Source organism: Pituophis catenifer, unplaced genomic scaffold (assembly GCF_029215685.1).
Source record: "Pituophis catenifer annectens isolate HBS135680 unplaced genomic scaffold, rPitCat1.0.hap2 SCAF_4, whole genome shotgun sequence".
Classification (NCBI taxonomy): Eukaryota; Metazoa; Chordata; class Lepidosauria; order Squamata; family Colubridae; genus Pituophis; species Pituophis catenifer.
This window is the reverse complement of record NW_027256884.1, coordinates 116056209-116081336: the sequence shown is the minus strand read 5'-3', so window position 1 is coordinate 116081336 and position 25128 is coordinate 116056209. Positions and strand designations below refer to the sequence as shown.

The 25128-nt window shown below is 42.0% G+C and overlaps 1 protein-coding gene across 2 annotated transcripts in view; it reads right to left on the bottom strand.

Annotated features, from left to right (window-relative positions):
* PGR (progesterone receptor) overlaps nucleotides 1-25128 on the bottom strand; it is a 99548-nt gene that overhangs the window by 5091 nt on the left and 69329 nt on the right. The window contains exons 4-7 of one of the 2 annotated variants that reach the window (XM_070942887.1): nucleotides 8897-9202; nucleotides 4037-4181; nucleotides 2889-3019; nucleotides 1390-1547 (exon numbers count right to left, since the gene is read on the bottom strand). In XM_070942887.1, the coding sequence (XP_070798988.1) occupies nucleotides 1390-1547; nucleotides 2889-3019; nucleotides 4037-4181; nucleotides 8897-9202 (740 nt within the window). Of the gene's footprint in view, nucleotides 1-1389; nucleotides 1548-2888; nucleotides 3020-4036; nucleotides 4182-8896; nucleotides 9203-25128 lie in introns of those variants that run through there. The other variant, XM_070942888.1, reaches the window with a different exon arrangement.

Sequence of the window (25128 nt, the reverse complement as noted above, 5' to 3'; positions counted from 1 at the left end):
GGACAGTGGTTTTCTGTGGGTTCGAGCACTAGGAGATTATAGAAGCAACAATCTTGCTTGCAACTGTGGCAGAGACTTTTAAAGGACACTAAGTTCCCAAATCTCACTTTCTAATCACTTTTGGAAATTGCTTATTAGCTAATTCAAAGCTACTAAAGACCTTTGGTTTGAAATTTTGAAAATGCTGGATGAATCTGCTTTCAGAATCTGCTGAACGAAAGAAATTTTTAAACTTAAGTATTTAAAGCATTTGAAATAAAGAGCAAAAAGCTAAATAAGATTTTGATCTTAGAAAGTTATAAATGAATAAAGGGTCTGGTTAAAATTGGAACATCGAAACTTTTACAATGAGATTTTGGAATTAGTTATAAAGAACAACCGCTTTCTTGTGGGAAATAGATCCTGTTTCAATTTTTACAAAAGGTAACAGAAATAAGCAACTGCATTACTTTTGAAAAATGGACACTAGAGGGGACTAAAATTTACAGCAAAGAAACCATTTATAAGCCTGTAAAATGTTGCAAAATATAACAGTAAAAATACTGAAGAAAAATTTCAAAGAAGGGGATCAGAAAATAGTCACGATACCAGCAATGTTAGTAGTGAAGTCTGCTTCTATGGATAGACTATGTTCAAAAGATGCTCTTAAAGAAATGGCAGATGTAGAACAAATTTTATCTGACACGATGGAAATAGGATTGAAAATAGATTTACAATTGACAGGCCAAGAGAATAATTTAGAAAAGGGATGCTGAAATTTAACTGTGGATGATTACAATGAAATATTATTATTGTGCTGATGTGGAATTTTTTTATATGTGTACACCTTTGTGAATGTATGCCCTGCATGGTTTTGTTCCTTTTTCTAGTATTTTCTGTATTCTTATTTTTATTTTCTTTGTAACTCCAAGCATTGTTTCCCTTTTTTACTTTTTGTTGTTGATGTTTTTCCCCAATTGATAAAAACAAGACAAAAATTAAATAGAGGGAAGAGATTCACTTGCATCTCCTCTCTTTAGAACAGGGGTATCAAACTCAAGGCCCATGGGCCAGATGTGGTCAGATCCAGCCTGTGGAGCCATTCTGGTGCGAAGAGGAAAGATCAGGACAGCGTAGCTTCGGCCCGGTCTACCCAACGCGAAGTGGAAACATGCCAGCAGTTTGGGGAGTGGCGTCAAGCTGGCCACACCCACACAGTCGGCCACATCCCCCAGCTGCCCCAAGGTCAACCACAGCCCTGATGCGGCCCTCAATGAAATTGAGTTTGACACCCCTGCTCTAGAGTATCAGATCATCTGGAATAAAACAAGAGTAATATCACAGCTCCCAAGATAGTACAAAATTATATTACATCATTATAATAATACATAATTTTAAAAGAAAACTTACATCATGCATGGAGTCCATAAGCTTTGTGAGCTGGTAGAAACGTTGAGAACTGGCTACAACCCCTTTCTGTCGCAGCCCAATTGCTTTGACCAACTCTCTGATATAACTGGATCTCATATCATCAAACTGATTTTGGCTTCTGAGTCCTTCCAAAGGAACTGTATTTTGGGGGGGAGAAAAGAATATTTTACCTCTGAGGCTCAAATTTCAAACAACAGAAATATACTGTTCAGTATATTCAGATTCAACCATTTTGAAACCTGTATTCTTCATAAGCCAAGTTTTGAGACTGTAATGCTCGAATCAATCTCCTGTACTGATTCCTAGTAGTCACAAAACAGAGACAATCCTTTTATTGCTATTATATTTTTACCACAGTTAAGGTCACAATTAAGGTGTGCAAATGAGAAGATGAATGAACGACAGTGTAAACTCGCGAAGCTTTCTTGATCTGCTCCCGAGTTGCCATAGGCAGGGGGGTGGGAAATTGCTCCTCACAGCTGCACCAAGGAATTCGCAGTCAAAACAAAACACATCCTAGTCGGCTGAAGTTAAGGCCATCTCCATGGAGATCCGCAATGGCCAGAGGGAGTGACTTCTATGACCCGCGAAATTGCTTCATTGGGGAATGTGACTGGTGACACACCTTGGGGGGAGGGAAAACAGGGTCAGAGGCAAGGCACCAACTGGGTGAAGTCAGAGCTGGCTTCACTCAGGTTGTGCCAACATGGCACTTCTTATAAACAACTGGATTGTTCTTGCAAAATGGCTTGTGGCTCCTGATTTTATTAGGGCATTGGTCGGAACCCTGAAACCAGGAAGTAATGACACCTAGGCGGGTGGGCGGAGCTTTGCTCTGCCATCGCTACCAGATTGCCGAACCAACGGCCAAGATCGCTACCGGACCGGGTGATCCGGTCCGATCTGGGAGCATTTCACCCCTGGTTTAATCCATGTGGAAATCTCAAAAAGCCCATCCCAGCAATAGAGGGTTAGGGGAAAATAGACCACACAGCACCTCTTTGTATTTTTTGATAGATTTACACTTTTTAAAAAAATCTTCTTGAAACCCTTTGCTTTGGGTGGATCATAAGACTGCAGATGCATGCATGGATCCATCCATCCTTCCAATTCATCTGCCGACCCTCTGCTTTTGGCCGAGATATTTTTCAGACAGAAAGCTCAGCCAAGGTCCATATTTCTGCTGCCCTGGGACGCTTGCCTTGACTTTGTTTTGCTGGGTTAACTCTGGCAGACTACTTTCCTTTCTTCACATTTGCTCAAGTCCTAATAAAGACAGGATAATCCTAGAGAGAGATGAGCTGATCAACAGATGCTTTTGCACGCAGCAGGCCAACTCCACAACAGGATGCTGTGATGTTATTGAAAACTCTTGCTTCTTTTCATCCAGGCACCTGGTTCAGTGTAACTGAGTACAATTTAACAACAATTTGCACAAAGAAGAAGGTGGGGAGGGGGCAAAGGCAGATGTGGCTTACTTGTATTCAGGAGGAGAAGGGCTTTCATGCAAAGGAACTCTTCACAGCTTACTTGTAGCTTGACGAACTCTTGCGGAATTTGCCACATGGACAGGCACAGGGAATAGAACGATGATTCTTTCATCCTCTGTCTTACGCACCACCCAGAAAAGAAAAACCAAAGCTAAAAAATTAAGTCTGTGGGGATCTTGAAGGTCCTCACTTTGCAATATAGCTCAACTTGGAATACAATTCTTATAGCAAGCCAGAATCAAGATTCAGTGACAAGAAGGCTGAGCTGGGAAGATTGTCTTAAACCAGGGGTCAGCAACCCATGGCTCTGGAGCCGTATGTGGCTCTTTCATCCCTCTGCTGTGGCTCCTTGTCGCCGGTTGGCTCCACAATTGATAGAGCTTTCGGTTAGGACAGATAGAGGAAAAAGGACGCCGTGCTAGGAGGAGACTCTATGGTGGGGGAACCGGACTTCCAGTCAACAGAGAAAAAAGGATGCTGTGCTAGGAGAAGACTCTATGGTGGGGGAACTGGACTTCCAGTCAGCTCCAGAATTGAATTGGGGGGCTTCCGGTTAAACTCAAGCAGGTTTCCTCACCAGAATCTCCACTGGTCTGAGATAGTCAATGATCAATGCACTACACATAAGCTGCTAATAGGGGTATTACACAATTAGTATGATAACGCATCAAAATCAAAGTCACTTCCAAAACCTTCATAGCCATGCGCTTACATCCCAGTCCACTAATTTAAAACTGTTTTTTGCTAATGAAACAGCTAAAACATTGATCAAATTACCACCTCAACAAATGAAAACTCTGCTTTATTTGTCTCAATAATTCCTTGTCTTGATAATAGTTCCCTAATTCCTAACATACTCTTAATATTACTCTGGAGACTGAATTACTTTAATGACAATGCTGTGCTGCGAAATCATTTCAGATACTTAGAGCTACAACTTGGGAGAAAGAATATATAAATAAAGAAAGAAAGAATTTTTTTTTAACATTAATAATGATTTGGGTTGTTTTTATTGGAATACCATCATTTAACTTTTATTTTGAACTGTTGACCCCATTTAAAGCTTTATAAATACAAAAACAAGCTATTAATTGAAAAAAAAAATGATCACGTACAACACCATGAATCATACTTACTCATTTAATATTAGATCAGGAGCAAAGTACAACATTTGACCACTGACATGCTTATATGATCTCCATCCCATTGCAAAGACCATTAGACTCATCCATGAATACTGGATAAGAGTTATCTGGTCATCAATATGTAAGTTCCGGAATCCTAGAAAGGAAAAAAAAAGGAAGAGGGATGCTAAATATGTAATTAGATTTTGTCACATTTTTGGTTTACTGTCATGTAGGACGAGAAGGCTCCCCTCACTTAGCTTAGACTAGGCTGGTGTTTCAGTATTGACAACTTTAAGATGTGTGGACTTCAACTCCCAGAATTCCCTAGCCAGGATGCTGGGGGAGTTGAAGTCTTCTGATTGTTGAAGTCTATATACTTTAAAATGGCCAGAGCTGTATTGTTACCACAGAAGAAGTTCACATACTTAGGGAAATAAGAGGACCAAACTATAATCTCCTTTTTCTCCTGGATGAGACTTCATACAGAAACAGCAATTAGGGTGTAGCTGAGAGTGACATTAAATCAGGGGTGAAATGCTCCCGGTTCAGACCAGATCGCCCGATCTGGCGGCGGGTGATTTGGAGAATCGGTAGCAAAAATCCCTGCCCCCCCCATGCCCAGCTGAGCCGCATGATCATCAGAGGCTTTTTTTTTTTTAACTTTTAAAAGCATTTTTTCTTCAGCCGAAAAAATGCTTTTAAAAGTAAAAAAAAGTCTCTGATGATCGTGCGGCTCAGCTGGGATCGTCAGAGCCTTTTAAAAGCATTTTTTCTACAACCTCTTCGGCGAAGAGGTTGTAAAAAAATGCTTTTAAAAGGCTCTGACGATCCTAGCTGAGTTGCCTGATCGCCAGAGACTTTCGGTAGAAAAAATGCTTTTAAAAGAAAACAAAAGCCTCTGACAATCAGACAACTCAGCTGGGATTCGGCTGAAGAGGTTGTAGAAAAAATGCTTTTAAAAGTTAAAAAAAAAGAAAAGTTGGCCATGCCCACCCAGTCACATTACCCCACCACCAAGCCACGCCCACAGAACCGGTAGTAACAAATTTTACATTTCACCACTGCATTAAATCCAGGAAAATCCAGGAATCAACAGGAAACAATCAAGTTATATTGTATAAATAAAAATGGTATCTTTTAATTGCCCCAACTCTTACATAAGATGTCTCCTCTAGTCATTCAGATTCATATTTAATGCTTGCAAAGATGAAATGGCAAACAAGTTTCTACTACAGTTAGCAATGACGTTTCTGATATTCAATATGTGACTTAACTATTTTGGCAAAGTTTTAAGCAGGTAGCAGAATCATTCTTCAAAACAAATTTAATCCTTCAATTCTTTACTTATTCACAGCAGCAATCAAGAAAAGAAACCAAGGTGAAGGCAAATAGGGTTAAGATATGATATTTTCCCATCATTGTTCTAAAGTAAACTATATAATCAAAGTCAAACAGTCAGTCATATGTAGATTTCCAAAAATCTAACCCACCCCACTTAACAGTACTCTATATATACACCTACTGTTGTATTAATACAGTGGTTCTCAACCTGTGGGTCGGGACCCCTTTGGGGGTCGAATGACCCTTTCACAGGGGTCGCCTAAGACCATCGGAAAACACATTTTTTCAATGGTTTTAGGAATAATTTTATGGTTGGGGGTCACCACAACATGAGGAACTGTATTAAAGGGTCGCAGCATTAGGAAGGTTGAGAACCACTGTATTAATAAAACATCTGAAACATAACAATACTTTATAAGGATATCTCTTTCTAGCTTAACTTTTAAATCATTGAAGTTTTTAAAAACAACATTGTTTTGGCTCCAATCACTAAGAGTCTTGTGTAAGCCAGAATGTGGACTAGAATGGTTGAATTCAACCCATCAAGATTCTGTTTACTGGTCCTGCATTTTAACATTTATATCACCCAGGCTATAACTCCTGTCATCCTTATCCATCATGTCAGCTAGCCACAGTGGGTGCTGGCAATGGGGATTCTTATCCAATTTACGTAGTTTAGAAAGCTGGCCTTTATCAAAAGCTGAGTGATGTTATCCAGAGAAGGTATTTATCGTCATCAGCCCTGTTTTGTGGGATTCTATTAAATGCTACTTTTAAAACTTGTTATCAAAAGATAATATTTAACAATCACTGGAATCTGCCAGTCTTCCTGCTTTAGTCTTAATACTGAAAATGGAAAAATGCAGAACACACAGATAAAAGACCAGACAAGGTATGGAAAGACTCAATATGAGAAAAGCAATCAGATGGAACCCCAAGATCAGCAACTCCAACCAACAGCTGCAACATCCCCATTCCTGCTCAAAATTTTGAAACATCCATCTCAGAGGTGAAATGCTCTGAAGTCTGCTACCGATTTGCTTTGCTACCAGTTTGCTTCACACGCATATGCGTGGTGCATGCCAAACATGCACTTCACACGCAGGTACACCACAGGCGCTACCGTGCAGCACTGAAAAAGGAGGATTAAGAAGCCTTTTCTGAGTCTGCAAAGGTAAGTAGAACAGCGAGAGAGGGGGAACAGCTGTGCCACACAATTTAGATTCGCTAGAAAGCAGGATTTCTAGCAAATATAAATCACGCGGCACAGCTGATCGTCAGAAATACCGGTTCGCCCAAATCGGTAGCATTTTTTACTACCAGTTCAGGTGAACTGGACCGAACTGGTAGCATTTCACCCCAATCCATCTCCTTACATTGGTCTGCTGTGGATAGTTTAGGTAAAAGGAGTCCCTGTGGAGTTTACTCCACTAGTTGTTGCCGACTATAGTGGGAGATGCTCATCTCCATTTCAAGGCCAGCACTGTCTGAAGACATTTCCATGGTCATGTGGCCAGAATGACATCTTCTTCTTTTGCCATATCCGTCATCAGACGTTGGTGATCATGGTGATCCTATTTCCATCAACAGTAGCACGAAAAGTGCTGTTGAGTTTTGTCCAAACCAGTCCCTTAGTTTTTGAAGCCATGATGTTCTTCTTCTCCCTGGACCTCATTTGCCTTCAATCTTTCCCTGGAGGATTAAGTGAAGTATGCCAAATTTTTCTGGGTGTCGCATCACATGTCCAAAATATTCTAACTCGCTTTTTTATGGTTTTGATTATTTCCCTTGGCTTTGATTTTGTCAACCCAATTCACTCGTAACAGCCCCCTGTAAACCCACATGACATCATAGAGCACTATTACCTTCCCATCAAAGTGGTGCCTATTTATCTACTCGCATTTGCATGCTTTCGAATTGCTAGATTGGCAGGAGCTGGGGTGAGGACAGGAGCTCATACCATTGTGTGGTGCTCAAACCTCAAACTTGGTCTGCCAGCTTTCCAGTTGACAAGCCCAGTGTCTTACTGCTGAGCTATCATGCTGCCCCATAAACTGGATAGCTTATGCCACTAAAAATTCAGAAAAACCTTTTCTTATAACCTAAACCCTAGTGGTATCCATTCTGAACCAATCTTTCCTGAACTGATATTCTTCAGCTGTGTCATACTACTATTTTAACATTGTGTATCAGATTTATATTTCCCATTTCATTCAGGAGCTCAAGATGGTATATAAAATTTTCCTATACAGTAATGCTGTTTGATAAGCTGGGCTGCAAAAGAGTGAATGGTCCCAAATCACTCATTGAACCTCTGGGACTGAGAGTGGACTAGATTTGAGTTTTCTCATTCCTGGACCAACATCTCAACTACAAGATCAAGAGCTGTGCTTCCTTAGGATACTTTGAATAGAGCTGGAAGGCACCTTGGAGGTCTTCTAGTCCAACCCTTGCTCAAGCAGGAGACCCTATACCATTTCAGGTAAGTGGCTGTCCAGTCTCTTCTTTAAAACCTCCAGTTGGAGCACCTACAACTTCTGAAGGCAAACTGTTCCACGGGTTAATAGTTCTCACTTAAGGAAGTTTCTCCTTGATTCCAGATTGCTTCTCTCCTTGATTAGTTTCCATCCATTGTTTCTTGTCCTGCCCTCTGGTGTTTTGGAAAATAAAATTTGTGGCAGCCCCTCAAATACTGGAATATTGCCATCATGTCCCACTTAGTCCTTCTTTTCTCTAGACTAGCCATACCCAATTCCTGCAACCTTCATATGTCCGGGCCTTTAATTGTTTTAGTTGCTCTTCTCTGCACTTTTTCCAAAGTCTCGACATATTTTTTGTAGTGTGGTGATCAAAACTGGATGCAATATTTCAGATGTGGTCTCACTAAGGTAGTAAGATAGTAAGGTAGTAAGATAGTAGGTGTTCTCAGATTGTATTATAGATTTCAATTAATTCTTGATACTATAGCTAAATATAGCAATAGCACTTAGACTTATATACTTTATATACTACTTCATAGTGTTTAACAGCCCTCTCTAAGCGGTTTTACAGAGTCAGTATATTGCCCCCAACAATCTGGGTCCTCATTTTACTGACCTGAGAAGGATGGAAGGCTGAGTCAACTTTGAGTCTGGTGAGATTTGAATTGGCAAATTGCAGGCAGCCAGCAGTCAGCCGAAGGAGCCTGCAGTACTGCACTCTAACCACTGCGCCACCGTGGCTCATATATACCTAACTCTTTCCTCCTTTCTTCGTCTCTTGGCTTATCACCCTTATGTAGAGCCCAAAATGTAATTTTTATGTAAATATAAATATAAATAATATAAGTATAAGAGTGTGTGTGTGTGTGTGTGTGTGTGTGTGTGTGTATTTCATACATTTTATTTTTTGTAAAATAAAACAACTTATTATGGCATCCAATGATTTCTCAGCATTCTTCATAAACAATGTTGCTCAGAACTGCACCCAGTGCCCTGAAAACAATAGGACCGAGTGACACAATTTCCAACATCAAAAGGTCCTTCTTACCTGGTAATGACTTGGACCACTTGACTACACAGAGGAGCTGCCTCTCACACAGGTGATTGAGGCTGGTCAACAAAGCACTTGGAGTTTCTGGTTTTGTGTTATCATAACCTGCGTAGACGACTTCGGGCTCAATGCTTTGTAAGACAGTGATCAGTGGAGGGATAAATTGAATGTCTTGACTTGGTGAAAAAGAAAGCCTCTGCACCAATGTCTGGCTTTCATTTGGAAGGGCTGCTGGCTGTTGGAGTGCGACAACATCTAAGGCTCTTAGCATTTTGACCTTATTGAACTTCTTAAACTTTCGACCTGCAAGCCAAGGATACAGGGATGTTAGAAGAAACATAAGCACAAAGCAAATAAAATGTCGCGATCTATAGACTATGCCACTTAGTTCAATAAGCAAGGTATTTACATCATCACAATGCACTTTAAATGTGGACCAAATTGCCCTAAATTCTGGATTAATCATAAACCAAGCCAGGATATCTCCTGGGTTTATCTCATTAATAGCTTGCCCCTTGTCTCAGCCTATCTGTGAAACCACAGCCATCTCCTTCTCTCTGTTTGAAACTTACCTGGTGCAAATAGCTATGATGAGAAACGGATGGTGCCATGATCTTCATGAGACTCTGCAGGAACAGTTTTGTGGATAAACTTGACTAATAATGGTTGCTTATCTCTTGAGCATTTAATATTCTATTATTGTCAATGGAACTAGGAAGGTTGAAGAGGCTACAGCTATCATTGGCCATTCCCAAGGACCTTTTTTTAAAATCTATTTATTTATTTATTTTGATGCTATCAGGAGTTCCCCAACCTGGATATTGCTGAGATTTTTTGGAAATTAAAGACCAAATACCTGGCAAGCTTCCCCAATTGCAGTAGCTAATCTAGACACATTCTGTTCACAGACTGAAAATAATAGAACAGCAACCAATAATCTTGGTTCAGAATACCAGGCCAACAGCCATAGTCAACATGAGTAACCTTGTCAGATGATAGAATCTAAAGTTCAGCAGCATTTGAGGACCAAAGAAAGTTTGTGCACTCCCATCATACGTGACTATAATTTTCTTTTCTGGAAACAAAATTACATACAGGTTCCCGAACACAGCAACAAATTTATGTTTGGAACAGGTCTCACAACTCTGAAGCAATGAAGGAGGAGAGAACGAAGGAAGATGTTTTAGGGAATGGATGAGTTTGCTCACTGGCATGAGAAAGCAATTAGGGAAAAATATTAAAATATTAAGCAGTTAGAATAGAAGATCCCACAGGCAGTATCAAAACTTCCCACTGAATAGGGAACATAATGAGCACTAGTTAAACTGTTGGGTGCAAAATAACTGTTGGCTTGTACTTTAAGTTTACTTTGGTGGTCACTTATATACTTCATCTGTGATGTTGGTTGTGCTTTTTAATGACTGTTAGCCACCCAGAGTCACCATGGTGAGATTGGTGGCCATAGGAAATGAATTCAATGAAATGGAATGGAACAGAATTGAACAAATAACCAGATAGTTGTGATGAGACTTAGTTTAGATGGCTGGTTGGTCTCCACGCTTCTTGGTTAGCAACAATGTGCAGTTAATCTAGGACTCTGAATCTTTAAAGACTGCTATCTTAACAAATCTTCCAAAGAATAAACTCCAAAGCAAAGAGTGGCATCTATTTCTGGGGAAATTGTGCTGGACTAGTCTAAAGTAAAAAAAAACAAAAAAACTCCACAATGATGTTAGAGTCAAGTGGCACATGAAATAATGTGGGGGGAAAAATAGAATAAAGATGTATGGATATGTACCCATAAATATCTTTAACCTTATCAGAAGGAAGGGATGCAAATCTGCTAACCCAGATACCCTTTGACCTTTCATTCTGTCACCAAAGAGACATCTTGATTTTTGGCTAGCTGTCGGCCTTTCGAAAGAGACCAGATTAGGAAACCAACATTATGAATACTCATAGCTTTATTATTACTGAAATAATACTCCCAGAATTCTGGGAGTTGAAGTCCTCCAGGCTTAAAGTTGCCACGATTGGAGATTCCTGCTTTAAGGTGTGCATTAATGTTCCAGTGGGTTCTGCTGGAGAAAAAATGCCGTCCCCCCCCCCAAGCTAATTTTATTATTGGATGGAAAAAGCTGATGAGAGCTCTCTGCAGCTAAACTGGAAGAAATATGGCAAATTCAGCCGCCATTTTTGATGGCTCTAGGTAGAAAAATTGCAGGGGCAGAAGTCAAACTAACACCCACAACAAGAATGGTTAAAAAGAAATATTAGTCTTTTAACACATTTTAGAGTTTCTCCCTCAAACTTTCTTCTGATGCAAGGTAGAAATATCCTCTGACATGAGTGGGAAGATACATAGAACAGAATAACCGATTTGGAAGGGACCTTGGAGGTCTTCTAGTCCAACCCCCTGCTCAGGCAGGAGACTATTTCAGACAAATGGCTGTCCAATCTCTTCTTTAAAAACTCTGGTGATGGAACACCCACAAATTCTGGAGGCAAGCCATTGCATTGGTTAATTGTTCTCACTTTCAGAAAATTCTGAATTTGGGATATGTTGGTTTCTTTAACAGTGAGGGGGAGGGAAAAAGGGAGGAAAGAGATTTATAACAGTCGTCCAAAAGAATTCATTCTGGATTTATCCCCTCTCTCCTTCAGCCCTCCACCCATTTTCATCAAGAAGAAAGGGAAGTGAAAATAAACGGTATCAGGCAATTCATCCTAAGCAAACTTGCACTACTAAATGTGCATAATCTATCCAGCAGGTGAAAAAAATGTTTAGCAATTTGTTATTTCCTGACAGAAGACCATGATTCTGCCTGCAAGGTCACTCTGCCCCTGTAGTTTTCTAAAGCAGAGTGCTTTGTGTTCATTCCAGAAGGAGTGTACCCAGCCTGAGAGAACAAAGCAGAGTGATATATTAAGATTTCAATGTAGAATCTGAAGTAACATCTTGTTAAAAATCTGACTTGGGAAACTAAGTCAGCTCTCAGCTAGAGATTCCTTTTATAATTGCATTTTTCCAGCAGACATATTTATCTACTTTTATTTTATTTATTTTATTTATTTATTAGATTTTTATACCGCCCCCTCTCCCGAAGGACTCGGGGCGGTGAACAGCCAAAATTAAAAAACATACAATATAAACATTAAAATACATTTAAAACAGAATTAAATCCAAAATGGCTCCCCAATTTAAAACGCCTTACCCATGCCCCTATAAATAAGACGAATTTAAAATTTAAAAATTTAAAATTTCCACATTTAAAAAGGGGGAAGATTTAGGCCAGGCCAGCTTGATAAAATAGAAAAGTCTTAAGCGCGCGGCGGAAGGTGCGCAGATCCGGGATCCTACGTATCTCCGGGGGGAGCTCGTTCCAAATCGTAGGTGCCCCCACAGAGAAGGCTCTCCCCCTAGGGGCCGACAGCCGACATTGTTTGGCCGACGGCACCCGGAGGAGCCCCTCTCTATGGGAGCGTACTGGCCGGTGGGAGGCTATTGGTGGTAGCAGGCGGTCCCGTAAATAACCAGGTCCTAAGCCATGGAGCGCTTTAAAGGTGATAACCAGAACCTTGAAGCGCACTCGGAAGACCACCGGGAGCCAGTGCAGCTCGCGCAGGAGAGGTGTTACATGGGAACTCCATGTCGCTCCCATCACCACCCGCGCAGCCGCACTCTGCGCCAGTTGGAGCCTCCGAGTGCACCTCAAGGGGAGCCCCATGTAGAGAGCGTTGCAGTAGTCCAGACGAGAAGTAACGAGGGCATGAGTGACTGTGTGTAGGGAGTCCCGATCTAGATAGGGACACAACTGGCGGATCAGGCGAACCTGATGAAAAGGATAGAATAGAATTTTTTATTGGCCAAGTGTGATTGGAAACACAAGGAATTTGTCTTGGTGCATATGCTCTCAGTGTACATAAAAGAAAAGATACATTCATCAAGAATCATAAGGTACAACACTTAATGATAGTGATAGGTTACAAATAAGCAACCAGGAAACAATATCAATATAAATCGTAAGGATACCAGCAACAACACAAGATACATTTGTCAAGAATCATAATGATAGCCATAGGGAACAAATAAGCAATCAAATTGTATTAGGAAACAGTAAATATAAATCGTAAAGATACCAGCAACAAAGTTACAGTCATACAGTCATAAGTGGGAGGAGATGGGTGATAGGAACGATGAGAAGATTAATAGTAATAGTAATGCAGACTTAGTGAATAGTTTGACAGTGTTGAGGGAATTATTTGTTTAGCAGAGTGAGGGCGTTCGTGGAAAAACTGTTCTTGTAACTAGTTATTCTGGTGTGCAGTGCTCTATAGCGTCGTTTTGAGGGTAGGAGTTGACACAGTTTATGTCCAGGCTGTGAGGGGTCTGTAAATATGTTCACAGCCCTCTTTCAGACTTGTGTAGTATACAGGTCCTCAATGGAAGGCAGGTTGATAGCAATGCTTTAGATGGATATTTTATTGAAAGAAGTCCTTTCTATGGTTTTGTTTTGTTTTTTAATTTGATTTATATGCCGCCCTTCTCCGAAGACTCAGAGCGGCTTACAATGTGCTCAGCAATAGCCTTCATCCTTTTGTATATTTATACAAAGTCAGCTTATTGCCCCCACAACTGGGTCCTCATTTCACCTACCTTAGAAAGGATGGAAGGCTGAGTCAACCTTGAGCCTTGGCGAGATTCGAACCCTGCAGTAATTGCAGGCAGCTGGTCTTAATAACCAGCTTAATAACAGGGTGCCTTAAACCCCTGTACTACCAAGGCTCTTATTTGCAGGAATTGTTTTTTTTTTTTTTTTTTTTTTTGCTCATCAGTGTGATGTCCCAATCTCCAGTTGGAAAACTACCTTATACAGCAGGGGTGGGAAACAATGGCCTTTTTATGACTTGTGGACTTCAACTCCCAGAATTCCTGAGCTACGGCTCAGGAATTCTGGGAGTTGAAGTCCACAAGTCATTAAAGGGGCCATAGTTCCCCACCTCTGTTCTATAGGGAGCCCTTGAGCAGTGGTGAAATCTAAAATTTGTTACTACCGGTTCTGTGGGCGTGGCTTGGTGATGGTGGGTAATGTGACTGGGTGGGCGTGACCAATTTGTGTTTTTTTTTACTTTTAAAAGCATTTTTTCTACAACCTCTTTGGCGAAGGGTTTTTTTCTTTTAAATGCCTCTGATGATCCAAGCTGAGTTTTTTTAAAAAGCCTCTGCTGATCCGGCAACTCAGCTGGGATCGTCAGAGGCATTTAAAAGAAAAAAAGGGGGGTTTTTTCTTTTAAAAGCCTTTGACGATCCCAGCTGAGCCGCGCGATCATCAGAGGCTTTATTTTTTACTTTTAAAAGCATGTTTTCGGCAGAAGAGGTTGTAGAAAAAATGCTTTTAAAAGTTTTTAAAAAGCCTCTGATGATTGTGCAGCTCAGCTGGGCATGGGGGAGGAGCAGGGATTTTTGCTACCGGTTCTCCGAACCACTCACCTCCATCGCTACCGGATCGGGTGATCCGGTCCAAACCGGGAGCATTTCACCCCTGCCCTTGAGTCAGACTTTCACTCATCATCCCCATGGTCACGTGATCAACATTTGGATGCTCGGCAACCAGCATATATATACAATGGTTGCAGGGCCCTGGGATCATGCAACATTTACAACTTTTCCTAATTGCCTTTCAACAAGCAATGGATGAGGGCAGTGGTGGGATTCAGCTGGTTCTCTCCGGATCACACAAACCGGTAGTGGCGATTGTGGGAGGTTCCGCTCACCTGCCCGTACGTAATGCACCACTATTGCGCATGCACAGAAGGTTGTGCGCATGCGTTTTAGCGAACCAGTAGGGACGGTAAGTGAATCCCACCTCTGGATGAGGAGGGGAGCCAAATTCGCTTGATTCACTTAACAACTGCAGTACCTGCATTGCTTAACAACTGCCCTACTTAGCAACAGAAATTCTAGTTCCCAATTGTGGCCATATATTTAGGTCAGTACTGAACTGGATACCTATCACATGAACAGCATGTCTTCAACTGCTGTTATTCAACCCCAAGGTAAGGAATGGAGGAAAAAAATGGGTGCAAAAATAGACCTACAATTTGGGGATCACAATTACAGTACCTACTGATAACTACAACCATCATGGAAAACTACACAATCGGCTGGTTACATTATTCATTGATGTAAGCAATTCTGGAACGCTGTGGAGGCAGAGATCAAAAGGAGCAGAAAACAACTAAGAGGTTATTGGGTATGGCAAGCTAATCTTGCACCATTATTCTCGGCTCTCAAGGAGTCCTATCTCCAACCTTGGAGAGTTCCAATCATCTAACAGAATAACACAGTTGGAAGGGACCTTGGAGATCTTCCTGCTCAGGCAGGAAACCCTATACCATTTCCAATAAATGGTTGTTCAGACTCTTTTTAAAAACCTCCAGTGTTCGGGCACCCACAACTTCTGGAGGCAAGTCGTTCCACTGATTGTTCTGTTGGGAATTATCTCCTTAGTTCCAGGTTGGTTCTCTCCTTGGTTGATTTCCACTCATTGCTTCTTGTGCTGCCTTCAGGTGCTTTGGAGAATAGGCTGACTCCCTCTTCTTTATGGCAACCTCTTAGATATTGGAACACTGCTATCATGTCCCCCCTAGTCCTTCTTTTCATTAAACAAGTTTGGTCGCCACGATGTAAAAAAGATGTTGAAACTTTAGAAAGAGTGCAGAGGAGAGCAACAAAGATGATTAGGGGACTGGTGGCTAAAACATATGAAGAATGGTTGTAGGAACTGGGTATGTCTAGTTTAAGGAAGAGAAGGACTAGGGGAGACATGATAGCAGTCTTCCAATATCTCAGGGGCTGCCACAAAGAAGAGGGAGTCAAGCTATTCTCCAAAGCACCTGAGGGCAGGACAAGAAGCAATGGGTGGAAACTAATCAAGGAGAGAAGCAACTTAGAACTAAGGAGAAATTTCCTGACAGAACAATTAATCAGTGGAACAACTTGCCTCCAGAAGTTGTGAATGCTCCAACACTGGAAGTTTTAAAGAAGATGTTAGATAACCATTTGTCTGAAGTGGTGTAGGGTTTCCTGTTTAAGCAGGGGGTTGGACTAGATGACCTCCAAGGTCCCTTCCAACTTTGTTATTCTATTCTATTCTAACCCAATTCTAGCAAACATTCTTTGTATGTTTTACCCTCCAGTCCAGAGGTGGGTTTCAGCAGGTTCTGACCAGTTCTGGAGAACTGGTAGAGGAAATTTTGAGTAGTTCGGAGAACCAGTAGTAAAAATTCTGACTGGCCCCGCCCCCCTCTGCCTCCCAAGTCTCAGCTGATCGGGAGGAAATGGGGATTTTGCAGTAACCTTCTCCTGGAGTGGGGTGGGAATGGAGATTTTACAGTATCCTTCTCCTGCCACGCCCACCAAGCCACACCCACCAATCCATGCCACGCCCACCAAGCCACACCCACAGAACCGGGAGTAAAAAATTTTGAAACCCATCACTGCTCCAGTTCCCTAATCATCTTTGTTGCTCTTCTCTGCACTCTTTCTAGAGTCTAGAATCTCCCTTGAGTGAACCGAAGTTCATTTGATCTTGAGGGAATTTTCCAAGTGTCACAGTATCTGTACAGCTGAATTACAGTTCATTCCACAGGAAAGATTTTCAAAAATAACATTCTGAGTCTAATACTTGCTGCATTACTCATACATAGATTCTATACTTGGATTCTTTCCTTTTATTTGTAAGTAAGGAAGTCACCCTTCACTTAGATTTTAGAGAGTACACAGAATTGGTTGTTCACTGCAAGAAATAAACATATTCTTGCAGCAGGAAACTACATATGCTGGAAGTTCCATACTTCATCAGAGTAACTGGCCATACAAGAGACTTTTTAAAGAGTTTATGACGGTCCTTATTTGTGTTTTGCTAACTCTTGACTCTGCCTAAAGCGTCATAGCCATAACATAATTAATATAACTAAGTAAGCTAAAAAAAATCATGTGTAATTATGATCTGATCAGCTTTGCAAGGGAGAAGAACTCTCCTTTCATTTGTCCCTTTGATCGCTAATGAAATTACAGTGACCTCATGGGGAAAGCTATTGTCTCCAAGCAGAGGTGGAACAATAGAGAGCCATACTGTAAGGAAAATAGTGACAGAGTTAACCAGGTGCCAACTCTTGGAGAAGTGCAGGAATGCAATGTTTACAGTTAACAAAGAAAAATGCTCGGTGCTGGTGCTACAAATTAAATTGGAACACAAATGCCCCGTTGAATTATTCTGAAGGGTGTTAGTGCAAGAAATCAATCAATCAATCAATCAATCAATCAATCAATCAATCAATCAATTAATCAATCAATCAATCAGAATAGGGCTGGAAGGGACCTTGGAGATCTTCTAATCCAGGCCCCTGCTCAAGCAGGAGAAGAGCCTAATGCTGGGAAAAACTGAGGGCAAAAGAAGAAAGGGACGGCAGAGAATGAGGTGGCTGGATGGAGTCACTGAAGCAGTCGGTGTGAGCTTAAATGGACTCCAGAGGATGGTAGAGGACAGGAAGGCCTGGAGGAACATTGTCCATGGGGTCACAATGGGTCGGACACGACTTCGCAACTAACAACAACAAACGCTTCACAGTGCTTTACAACTCTCTCTAAGCAGTTTACAGAGTCAGCCTATTCCCCCCAACAATCTGGGTCCTCATTTTACCGACCTCAGAAGGATGGAAGGCTGAGCCAACCTTGAGCCTGGTGAGATTTGAAGCGCCAAATTGCAGGCAGCCGACAATCAGCAGAAGTAGCCTGCAGTACTGCATTCTAACCACTGCGTCACCGTGGTTCTTTCTGTTTCAATGTGCTCAGAAAACCCAACCACAGCCTCCTTTTTTTCCAGACTGATTAGGCCTGGAGCATCCCAGCTTCCTTTACATTCATATCTACCAGGCTTTTGATATTCAGAATCCCTGGCAGGAATAATCAAGTCTATGTATCTGACTGGTAGTAGCTGAACAGCCACATGCTTAGCTGGCTCGGCTAAGGAAGCAAAGGCCACATTTGATTGCTGGACACTCAACATTAGATGCAGACTGACCCAGCTCAGAGCTGGATATGTTGGATGGAAGCTCAAGGATTTGTTCTCCACTTTAGGAAGTGTGCTGATTTCTTTCTTTCTTTTTTTTTTTTTATGATTCTACATTGATGAGGCACTCTGTGAGGGAGATGAACGTTGGAAAATTTGATCAAATCAAGAAAGAAAGGATATATGATCAACATGAAGACATCTAGTTTTCTTTTACATATACTACTGCTAACCCTAGCCTTCCACATCCTAAACTTACAGCCTTCCTTTTTTTCTTTTTTTATCAGACACAGAACTTTATGTTCCTTATTCATTTCAGTCCATTGCTGTTACACATTTAAAATTTGGGATCTCACACGAGGAAACATGTAAAGAAAGTATCTGTTAGCCTCGTACCTTTATTGACTGAATAACAGAATAATAACAGAGTTGGAAGGGACCTTGGAGGTCTTCTAGTCCAACCCCCGGCTCAGGAAGGAAAGCCTGTACCATTTCAGACAGATGGTAGTCCAATTTCTTCTTTAAAATGTCCAGTGTTGGAGCACCTACAACTGCTGAAGGCAAGCCGTTCCACCAATTAATTGTTCTCACGATTAGGAAATTTCTCTTTAGTTCTAGGTTGCTTCTCTCCTTGATTAGTTTCCATCCATTGTTTCTTGTCTTGCCTTCAGGTGCTTTGGAGAATAGGTTGACTCCCTCTTCCTTGTGGCAGCCCCTGAGATATTGGAACCCTGCTATCATGTCACCCCAATCCTTTTTTTCATTGAACTAGACATACCGAATTCCTGAAACTGTTTTTCATATGCCTCCAGTCCTCAATTACTTAAACTTCACAGAATAGAATAGAATAGAATAGAATAGAATAGAATAGAATAGAATAGAATAGAATAGAATAGAATAGAATAGAATAACAGAGGTGGAAAGGACCTTGGAGGTCATCTAGTCCAACCCCCTGCTTAGGCAGGAAACCCTACACCACTTCAGACAAATGGTTATCCAATCTCTTCTTAAAAACTTCCAGTGTTGGAACATTCACAACTTCTGGAGGCAAGTTGTTCCAACATAATTGTTCTGTCAGGAAATTTCTCCTTAGTTCTAGGTTGCTTCTCTCCTTGATTAGTTTCCAACCATTGCTTCTTGTCCTACCCTCAGGTGCTTAAGGGAATAGCTTGACTCCCTCTTCTTTGTGGCAGCCCCTGAGATATTGGAACACTGCTATCATGTCGTCCCAAGTCCTTCTTTTCATTAAACTGGACATACCCAGTTCCTGCAACCATTCTTCATGTTTTAGCCTCCAGTTCCCTAATCAACTTTGTTACTCTTCTCTGCACTCTTTCTAGAGTCTCCACATCTTTTTTACACCTTCACATTCATGTTCTCCAAGTCCCACTACTATACTGGCCAACTAATGGAAGGGACAGTGAAGACAGTGTGTTTGGTAGGATGGTGGCATGCATGGATAGTCCTTGTATAGTCCTTTTATCTCATCACAGCAGTCTTCCACCACACATCACGTCAGCTATCATTTCCTTCATTCATGATGCTGTTATGACCAGGCTACAAAGAACTTGGTGCTTGGTGGTCACTTTCACTCTTTGTTGACTGACACGTGAATTCAACTGACAATAGCTTGTTTGCTATTTTACACATTTTTCTCTCCTTGGGGTTTATTCTTAGACAAGTCTGCCTCTCTTAACATGGTGTCAGCTTTGTTGTTATAATACTGACAAAGTCTGTCTAGATTTTTATGATCTTCTTTCCCAGTTTTGTCTTATCTGCAGACTCTGTGTGTGTCAGCTCACTGCCCTCATCCAAGTCGTTTGATTTAAATGCTGAACAGCAAAGGTCCCAAGACAGAAAGCTTTGGCATTCTGCTCCATGTTTCCTTCCAAACTGAAGACAAGCTATTCATGAGCATTCTTTGGATATAGTCATTGAGGCAACTGAGATACAATCTAACAGTGATATCATCTTTTATCTTTATCTTTAATTAGATTTGTATACTGCCCTTCTCCTTTCGGACTCAGGGCGGTGAACAGCCAAAATAAAAACATTTGTACACAAATGTTAAAATAATTTTAAAAATAATTATATGAAATTTGGCCCATAATTTGAAACATTTCAATTAAAAATCAGTATCAAACTTTAAAACCAATGTGGAATCAGGCTAGTTCACATGTTACTATTCTATTAAGAATATAAGGAAATATACTATGCCTATAGGGCAGTGATGGCTAACCTTTTTGTTGTTGCGTGCCAAAAGCAGGGGGGCGTGTAGGGGGGTCGCGCAAGTGCGTGACCACATCCATAATTCAATGTGCCCTGCCCCCACCGTGCATGCACGTGTGACCCCCCCCACACTCCCCCCATTTTTGGCACATGATGGCACAGTGGGCCTGGGAGGCGTGTTTTTCGCTCTCCCCAGGCTCCAGAGGCTTTCTTGGAGCCTGGGGAGGGCAAAAACAGCCTCCCCATCCCGGAGGCTCTCTGGAGGCCAGAAACAGCTGTTATGGGGTTGTGTTGCTTTTAAGCTTTATCTCTATGTGCCTCTATGAGGTGTTTCCGGTTCCTGGGTGTTGCCTTGGAAGACGCTTTATAAGCGTTGTTTGTTAGTTTTACTTTGTTAATAAAAGCATATCCGAAACAACAGCCTTTTTCCTGACTTCCAGTGGGCCTGGAAGGCCCAAAAATCAGGTGGCTGGCACGCACATGCGTGCTGGAGCTGAACTAGGGCAATGCTCGCGTGCCCACAGATATGGCTCCACGTGCCACCTGTGGCATATGTGCCATAGGTTCACCATCACGGCTATAGGGCCATGATGGTGAATCTATGGCATGCATGCCGGAAGTGGTACGCAGAGCCATTTTTCTGGGCACGCGAGCTGTCACCCAATTCATCTGCACCTGCGCATGCGCGTGCGCCCCAGCTGGTATTTGGGCCTCTGGTGAGCATTTGCGCAATTCAGGGGACCCAGCTGATCTTCGGAGCTCTCCTGCGCATGCGCACGTGTTTGCATGTGCAAGTGAGAGTACTGGTGTGCAGCACGCACATGCGCAGGTGGCGTTCACGCATGTGCATTGCACGCACGAAAACCACACACATACGCAGATGGTGCGATTGCACACACCGCATACGGGGGAGTTGTGTGAAACCTGCGCGCATGCACAGATGGTGCGATTGCGTGCGCAGTATATGGTGGGCGTGCCCACAAAATCTGTGTGTGGCTGCACATGCAGCGTATGGTGGGGGTGTGCGTGAAAGCTGTGCACGTGCACAGAAGGTGCGGTTGTGCGCACAGTGCATGGGGAGGAGCCACGCATTAGCACGGATGGCACACGTGCAAAGTGCCCGAATCACGTACCTATTCAGCACTTGGTGAGTAAAAGGTTCGCCACCACTGCTATTGGGTTTCCTTAATCTATTAATCCAATCATTGTATCCAACAAGGAAATATGATTTGCCTATAACTATTTGTGACAAATCCATGCTGGATCTTGTTAATTCTACCATGCCTATCCAAGTGCTCACAAAGATGATGCTTGATAATCTTTGAAAACTTTGTCTAGTACGGGCCTCAAGCCATAGGTCCTCTTTCTTCCTATTATGGAATATGGGGATGAAATCAGCTTTCTTCCAGTCTTCTAGGATCTCACCAGTCCTCCAGGAGTTCTCAAAAAGTTACTCACATTGGTTCTGTGATCAGCTCTGCTAGTTCCTTCAGTAGTCTTCTTCTGACCTTAGAAGTTGTATTTATTTAAATTAGCTAAAAATGTTGATGATTTTGAACTTTGGTGCTGAAAAGGACTAGTGAGAATACCAAGAAAACAAACAAATGGGTCATTGAGCCTCAGTGGTGCAGCGGACTAAGTGCTGTTATGTGCTAGCACTTAGCTGCCAGCTGCCTGCAATTAGTGCAAGTTCAAATCTCACCAGGCTCAAGGTTGACTCAGCCTTCCATCGAGCGAACCGGTAGTGTGAATGCGGGCGGGCTCGCCAGCCTGCCCACCCACCCCAGCATAAAGACGTCCTATTTAGTCATGTTTTTGAGGCCGGGCGCATGCGCAGAAGGTGCATGTGTGAAACGAGCACACGCAGGGCGAACCAGTGGTAAGCATTTCTGAAACCCACCGCTGCACAGTACACTAAATTAGATCATATTCACCTTTCTCAATTAGGATCTCTAGTTCTTCCTGTTTATTACCATATTTTGTGTATTGGTTAGAAACATCTGCGGTTCCCGCTTACTATAATTTCCCCTGAGACTGACTTCTCATCCTAAATCCCCACTTCTGCTTCCCCCATTGTGTTCTGCTTTCTTGGCTGTTGTCCTTGAATGCACATCCTCCTGACGAGACAGAGGGAAGCATCTGTCAAATATTTCCTTCTCAGATTTTGTAAAATGTAACCCATCTCTTCCTTGATGAAGATAGAATAGGACACTGATGTAGAATTCCAACTCTTCTGTGGTGACTTTACTTGCATAGCCAATTCACTTCCAGAATCCTGTTTTGTCACCTTGCATAAAAGGTAAAGGTAAAGGTTCCCCTCGCACATATATACTAGTCCTTCCTGACTCTAGGGGGCGGTGCTCATCTCCGTTTCAAAGCCAAAGAGCCAGCACTGTCTGAAGACGTCTCCATGGTCATGTGGCCGGCATGACTAAATGCCAAAGGTGCACGGAACACTGTTACCTTACCACCAAAGGTGGTCCCTATTTTTCTACGCATTTTTTACATGCTTTCAAACTGCTAGGTTGGCAGAAGCTGGGACAAGTAATGGGAGCTCACCCCATTACGCAGCACTAGGGATTTGAACTGCTGAACCGCCGACCTTTTGATCAACAAGCTCAATGTCTTAGCCACTGAGCCACCACGTCCCTTTCTCTTCTTGCATCATGACCCTCAAATACAATGGGGAGAAAAAAATACCTTCCTTGTCAAGACCTTTGTAATCCCCAGAAACTTTTTCAACATCTCTTCCAGTTATGTCATTCATTCCTTCATGGATTCAGGGAGGAGTGTTAACTTCCAAGCCTTTTTTTTATAGGAGAAGACAGAAAAGTTACAAAAGACGGTGTTTGATGAGTGAAATTTTCTTAGTAACTTTGGAAATAATCTTTTCTCTGTCACACCTTGGAAGTCAACACATCCCCCACAATGTTATATCAGTTCTACACATACAGTAGCTGCCTCTCCTCAGTAGGGAATCATTCACCATCACAACACATGCATTTTTTTCAAGGTGGCTGCTTGTTTGTTTTGGTCCACGAAGGTCAAAATGTCTTCTACAATACTCAATGGCAAAGTTTCCCGAGGTGGCTTTCTTTCTTTTTTCCCCCCATGTTTTTATTTGTTTTATTTATATAACACTCAATTTTCATCAAACAGTGTGTATTCTGGGTACAATTATATTTTGATAGTCATATTTATACATCTTCATTATATTTAGTCATCACCATCATATTAATAATATAATAACCTTATGATATAATAACCTTAATGCTTGACATTTAACATCGTCTTCTTTAATAACTCTCCTCTATACCATTTGTATCTCTTCCTTTCCAACTTCTGTTTTTATTATCTAACCATTGATAAAATGTGTCCCATATCAAAAAATATTCAGTTTCCTCTTTATCCTTAATAGTAAGTGTTAATCTATCCATTTCTGCACAGTCTAATATTTTTTTAATTACATTCTCCTCAGATGGGATCTCATCACTTTTCCATTGTTGCGCAAATGCAATTCTGGCTGCTGTTAATATATGCAAAATCAAATATGCAGTCTTTTAATCATATTTTTCTGGGAGAATGCCCAGCAAAAATATCTCTGGTTTCAGATCTATATGTAGTTTTATCATTTTTTCCAACTATGTGTGTATTTTTGTCCAATATTTTCTCGCTCTTGGATATGTCCACTGAGGTGGCTTTCCATCAACCTCTAGAGCAGTGGTGTCAAACTGAATTTCTTTGAGGGCTGGATCAGCATTGTAGTTCTCCTTTGCAGGCTGGCTGGGAGGTGGGGAGAGAGACAGGATGGATGCCTCTTTCAGCACCTTGATGGCCAAAACTGGGCACGGGGGGGGGCATATTTTCACCATCAGGGTGCTGCAGGAGGCCATCCAGGCCAAAAACAGGGTATAGGGGGCCGTGTACGGCCTTCCCACACCCCGTTTTGGGTGGCAGGATGCTGCAGAAGGCCGTCCATGATGAAAATGGGGTACAGGGGTGCACGCGGACTCCCCACACCGCATTTCTGCTAGCAGAGGCACTGCGGGCCAGTCCTTTGCTTTTTCCAGGCTGGCCCCGGGGGCCAGATTTAAGCATCCCACCGGCTGGATCCGGCCCGCAGGCCTTGAGTTTGACACACCTGCTCTAGAGGGAGACCTTGGCATCAATGTCTTAGTTCCTTAGCACCCGAGTGCTTCCTAATCCTTTTCCTTCTTTGGTTCACATTAATCCACATGTTTGCTTCTGCCAAAGGGTTTTGTTTCTGTTCTTAGGTATTCTCTTCACCTCTCTGCCTCTTCTGAAGAGCTTAGCTGTCCTCTTCTGGAGCGTCTCATCTTCCCTCTTTCCTGAAGTCCTTTCACTTTCTCCTCTAATAAAAAAAACAAATTTACACTTGCAGAAGGTGTAGTTTTAGTCCTCTGTAGGCAGGAAGGCTAAAATTGTACATACTATAAAGCTCACAATAATGGTTCCTTCACTCTCCATGTTGCTCGGAGACTTCCTTGCTTTCTTCTTTAACCAAATATCCACGCAAATATTCCCTCTCTGCTTGCTTTGGCAGCAAGCTCACCAGAGTTCCTTGTCTGAGTAAAGATCAGCTTGGATTGAAAGACAAAGCGAAAAGAAGAGGGAAAAAGGTTTTTTTTTTTTTAAAAGGATCTTCTCTCTCCACTTCCTTTGTGCAACTTGTTTGCTTCATCACTGGAGGATTTTAAGAAGAGATTGGACAGTCACTTGTCTGAAATGATATAGGATCTCCTTCTTGAGCACGGGGCTGGACTAGAAGACCTCCAAGGTCCCTTCCAGCTCTATTCTATTCTGATTCTGATTCCTTGTTTGCTTGGTGAGTGAATGCATATCAATGCATAGGGTGCGGGCGCACTAAATACATTAACTTTTACGAAACAGGAGAGGTTTTTCTTC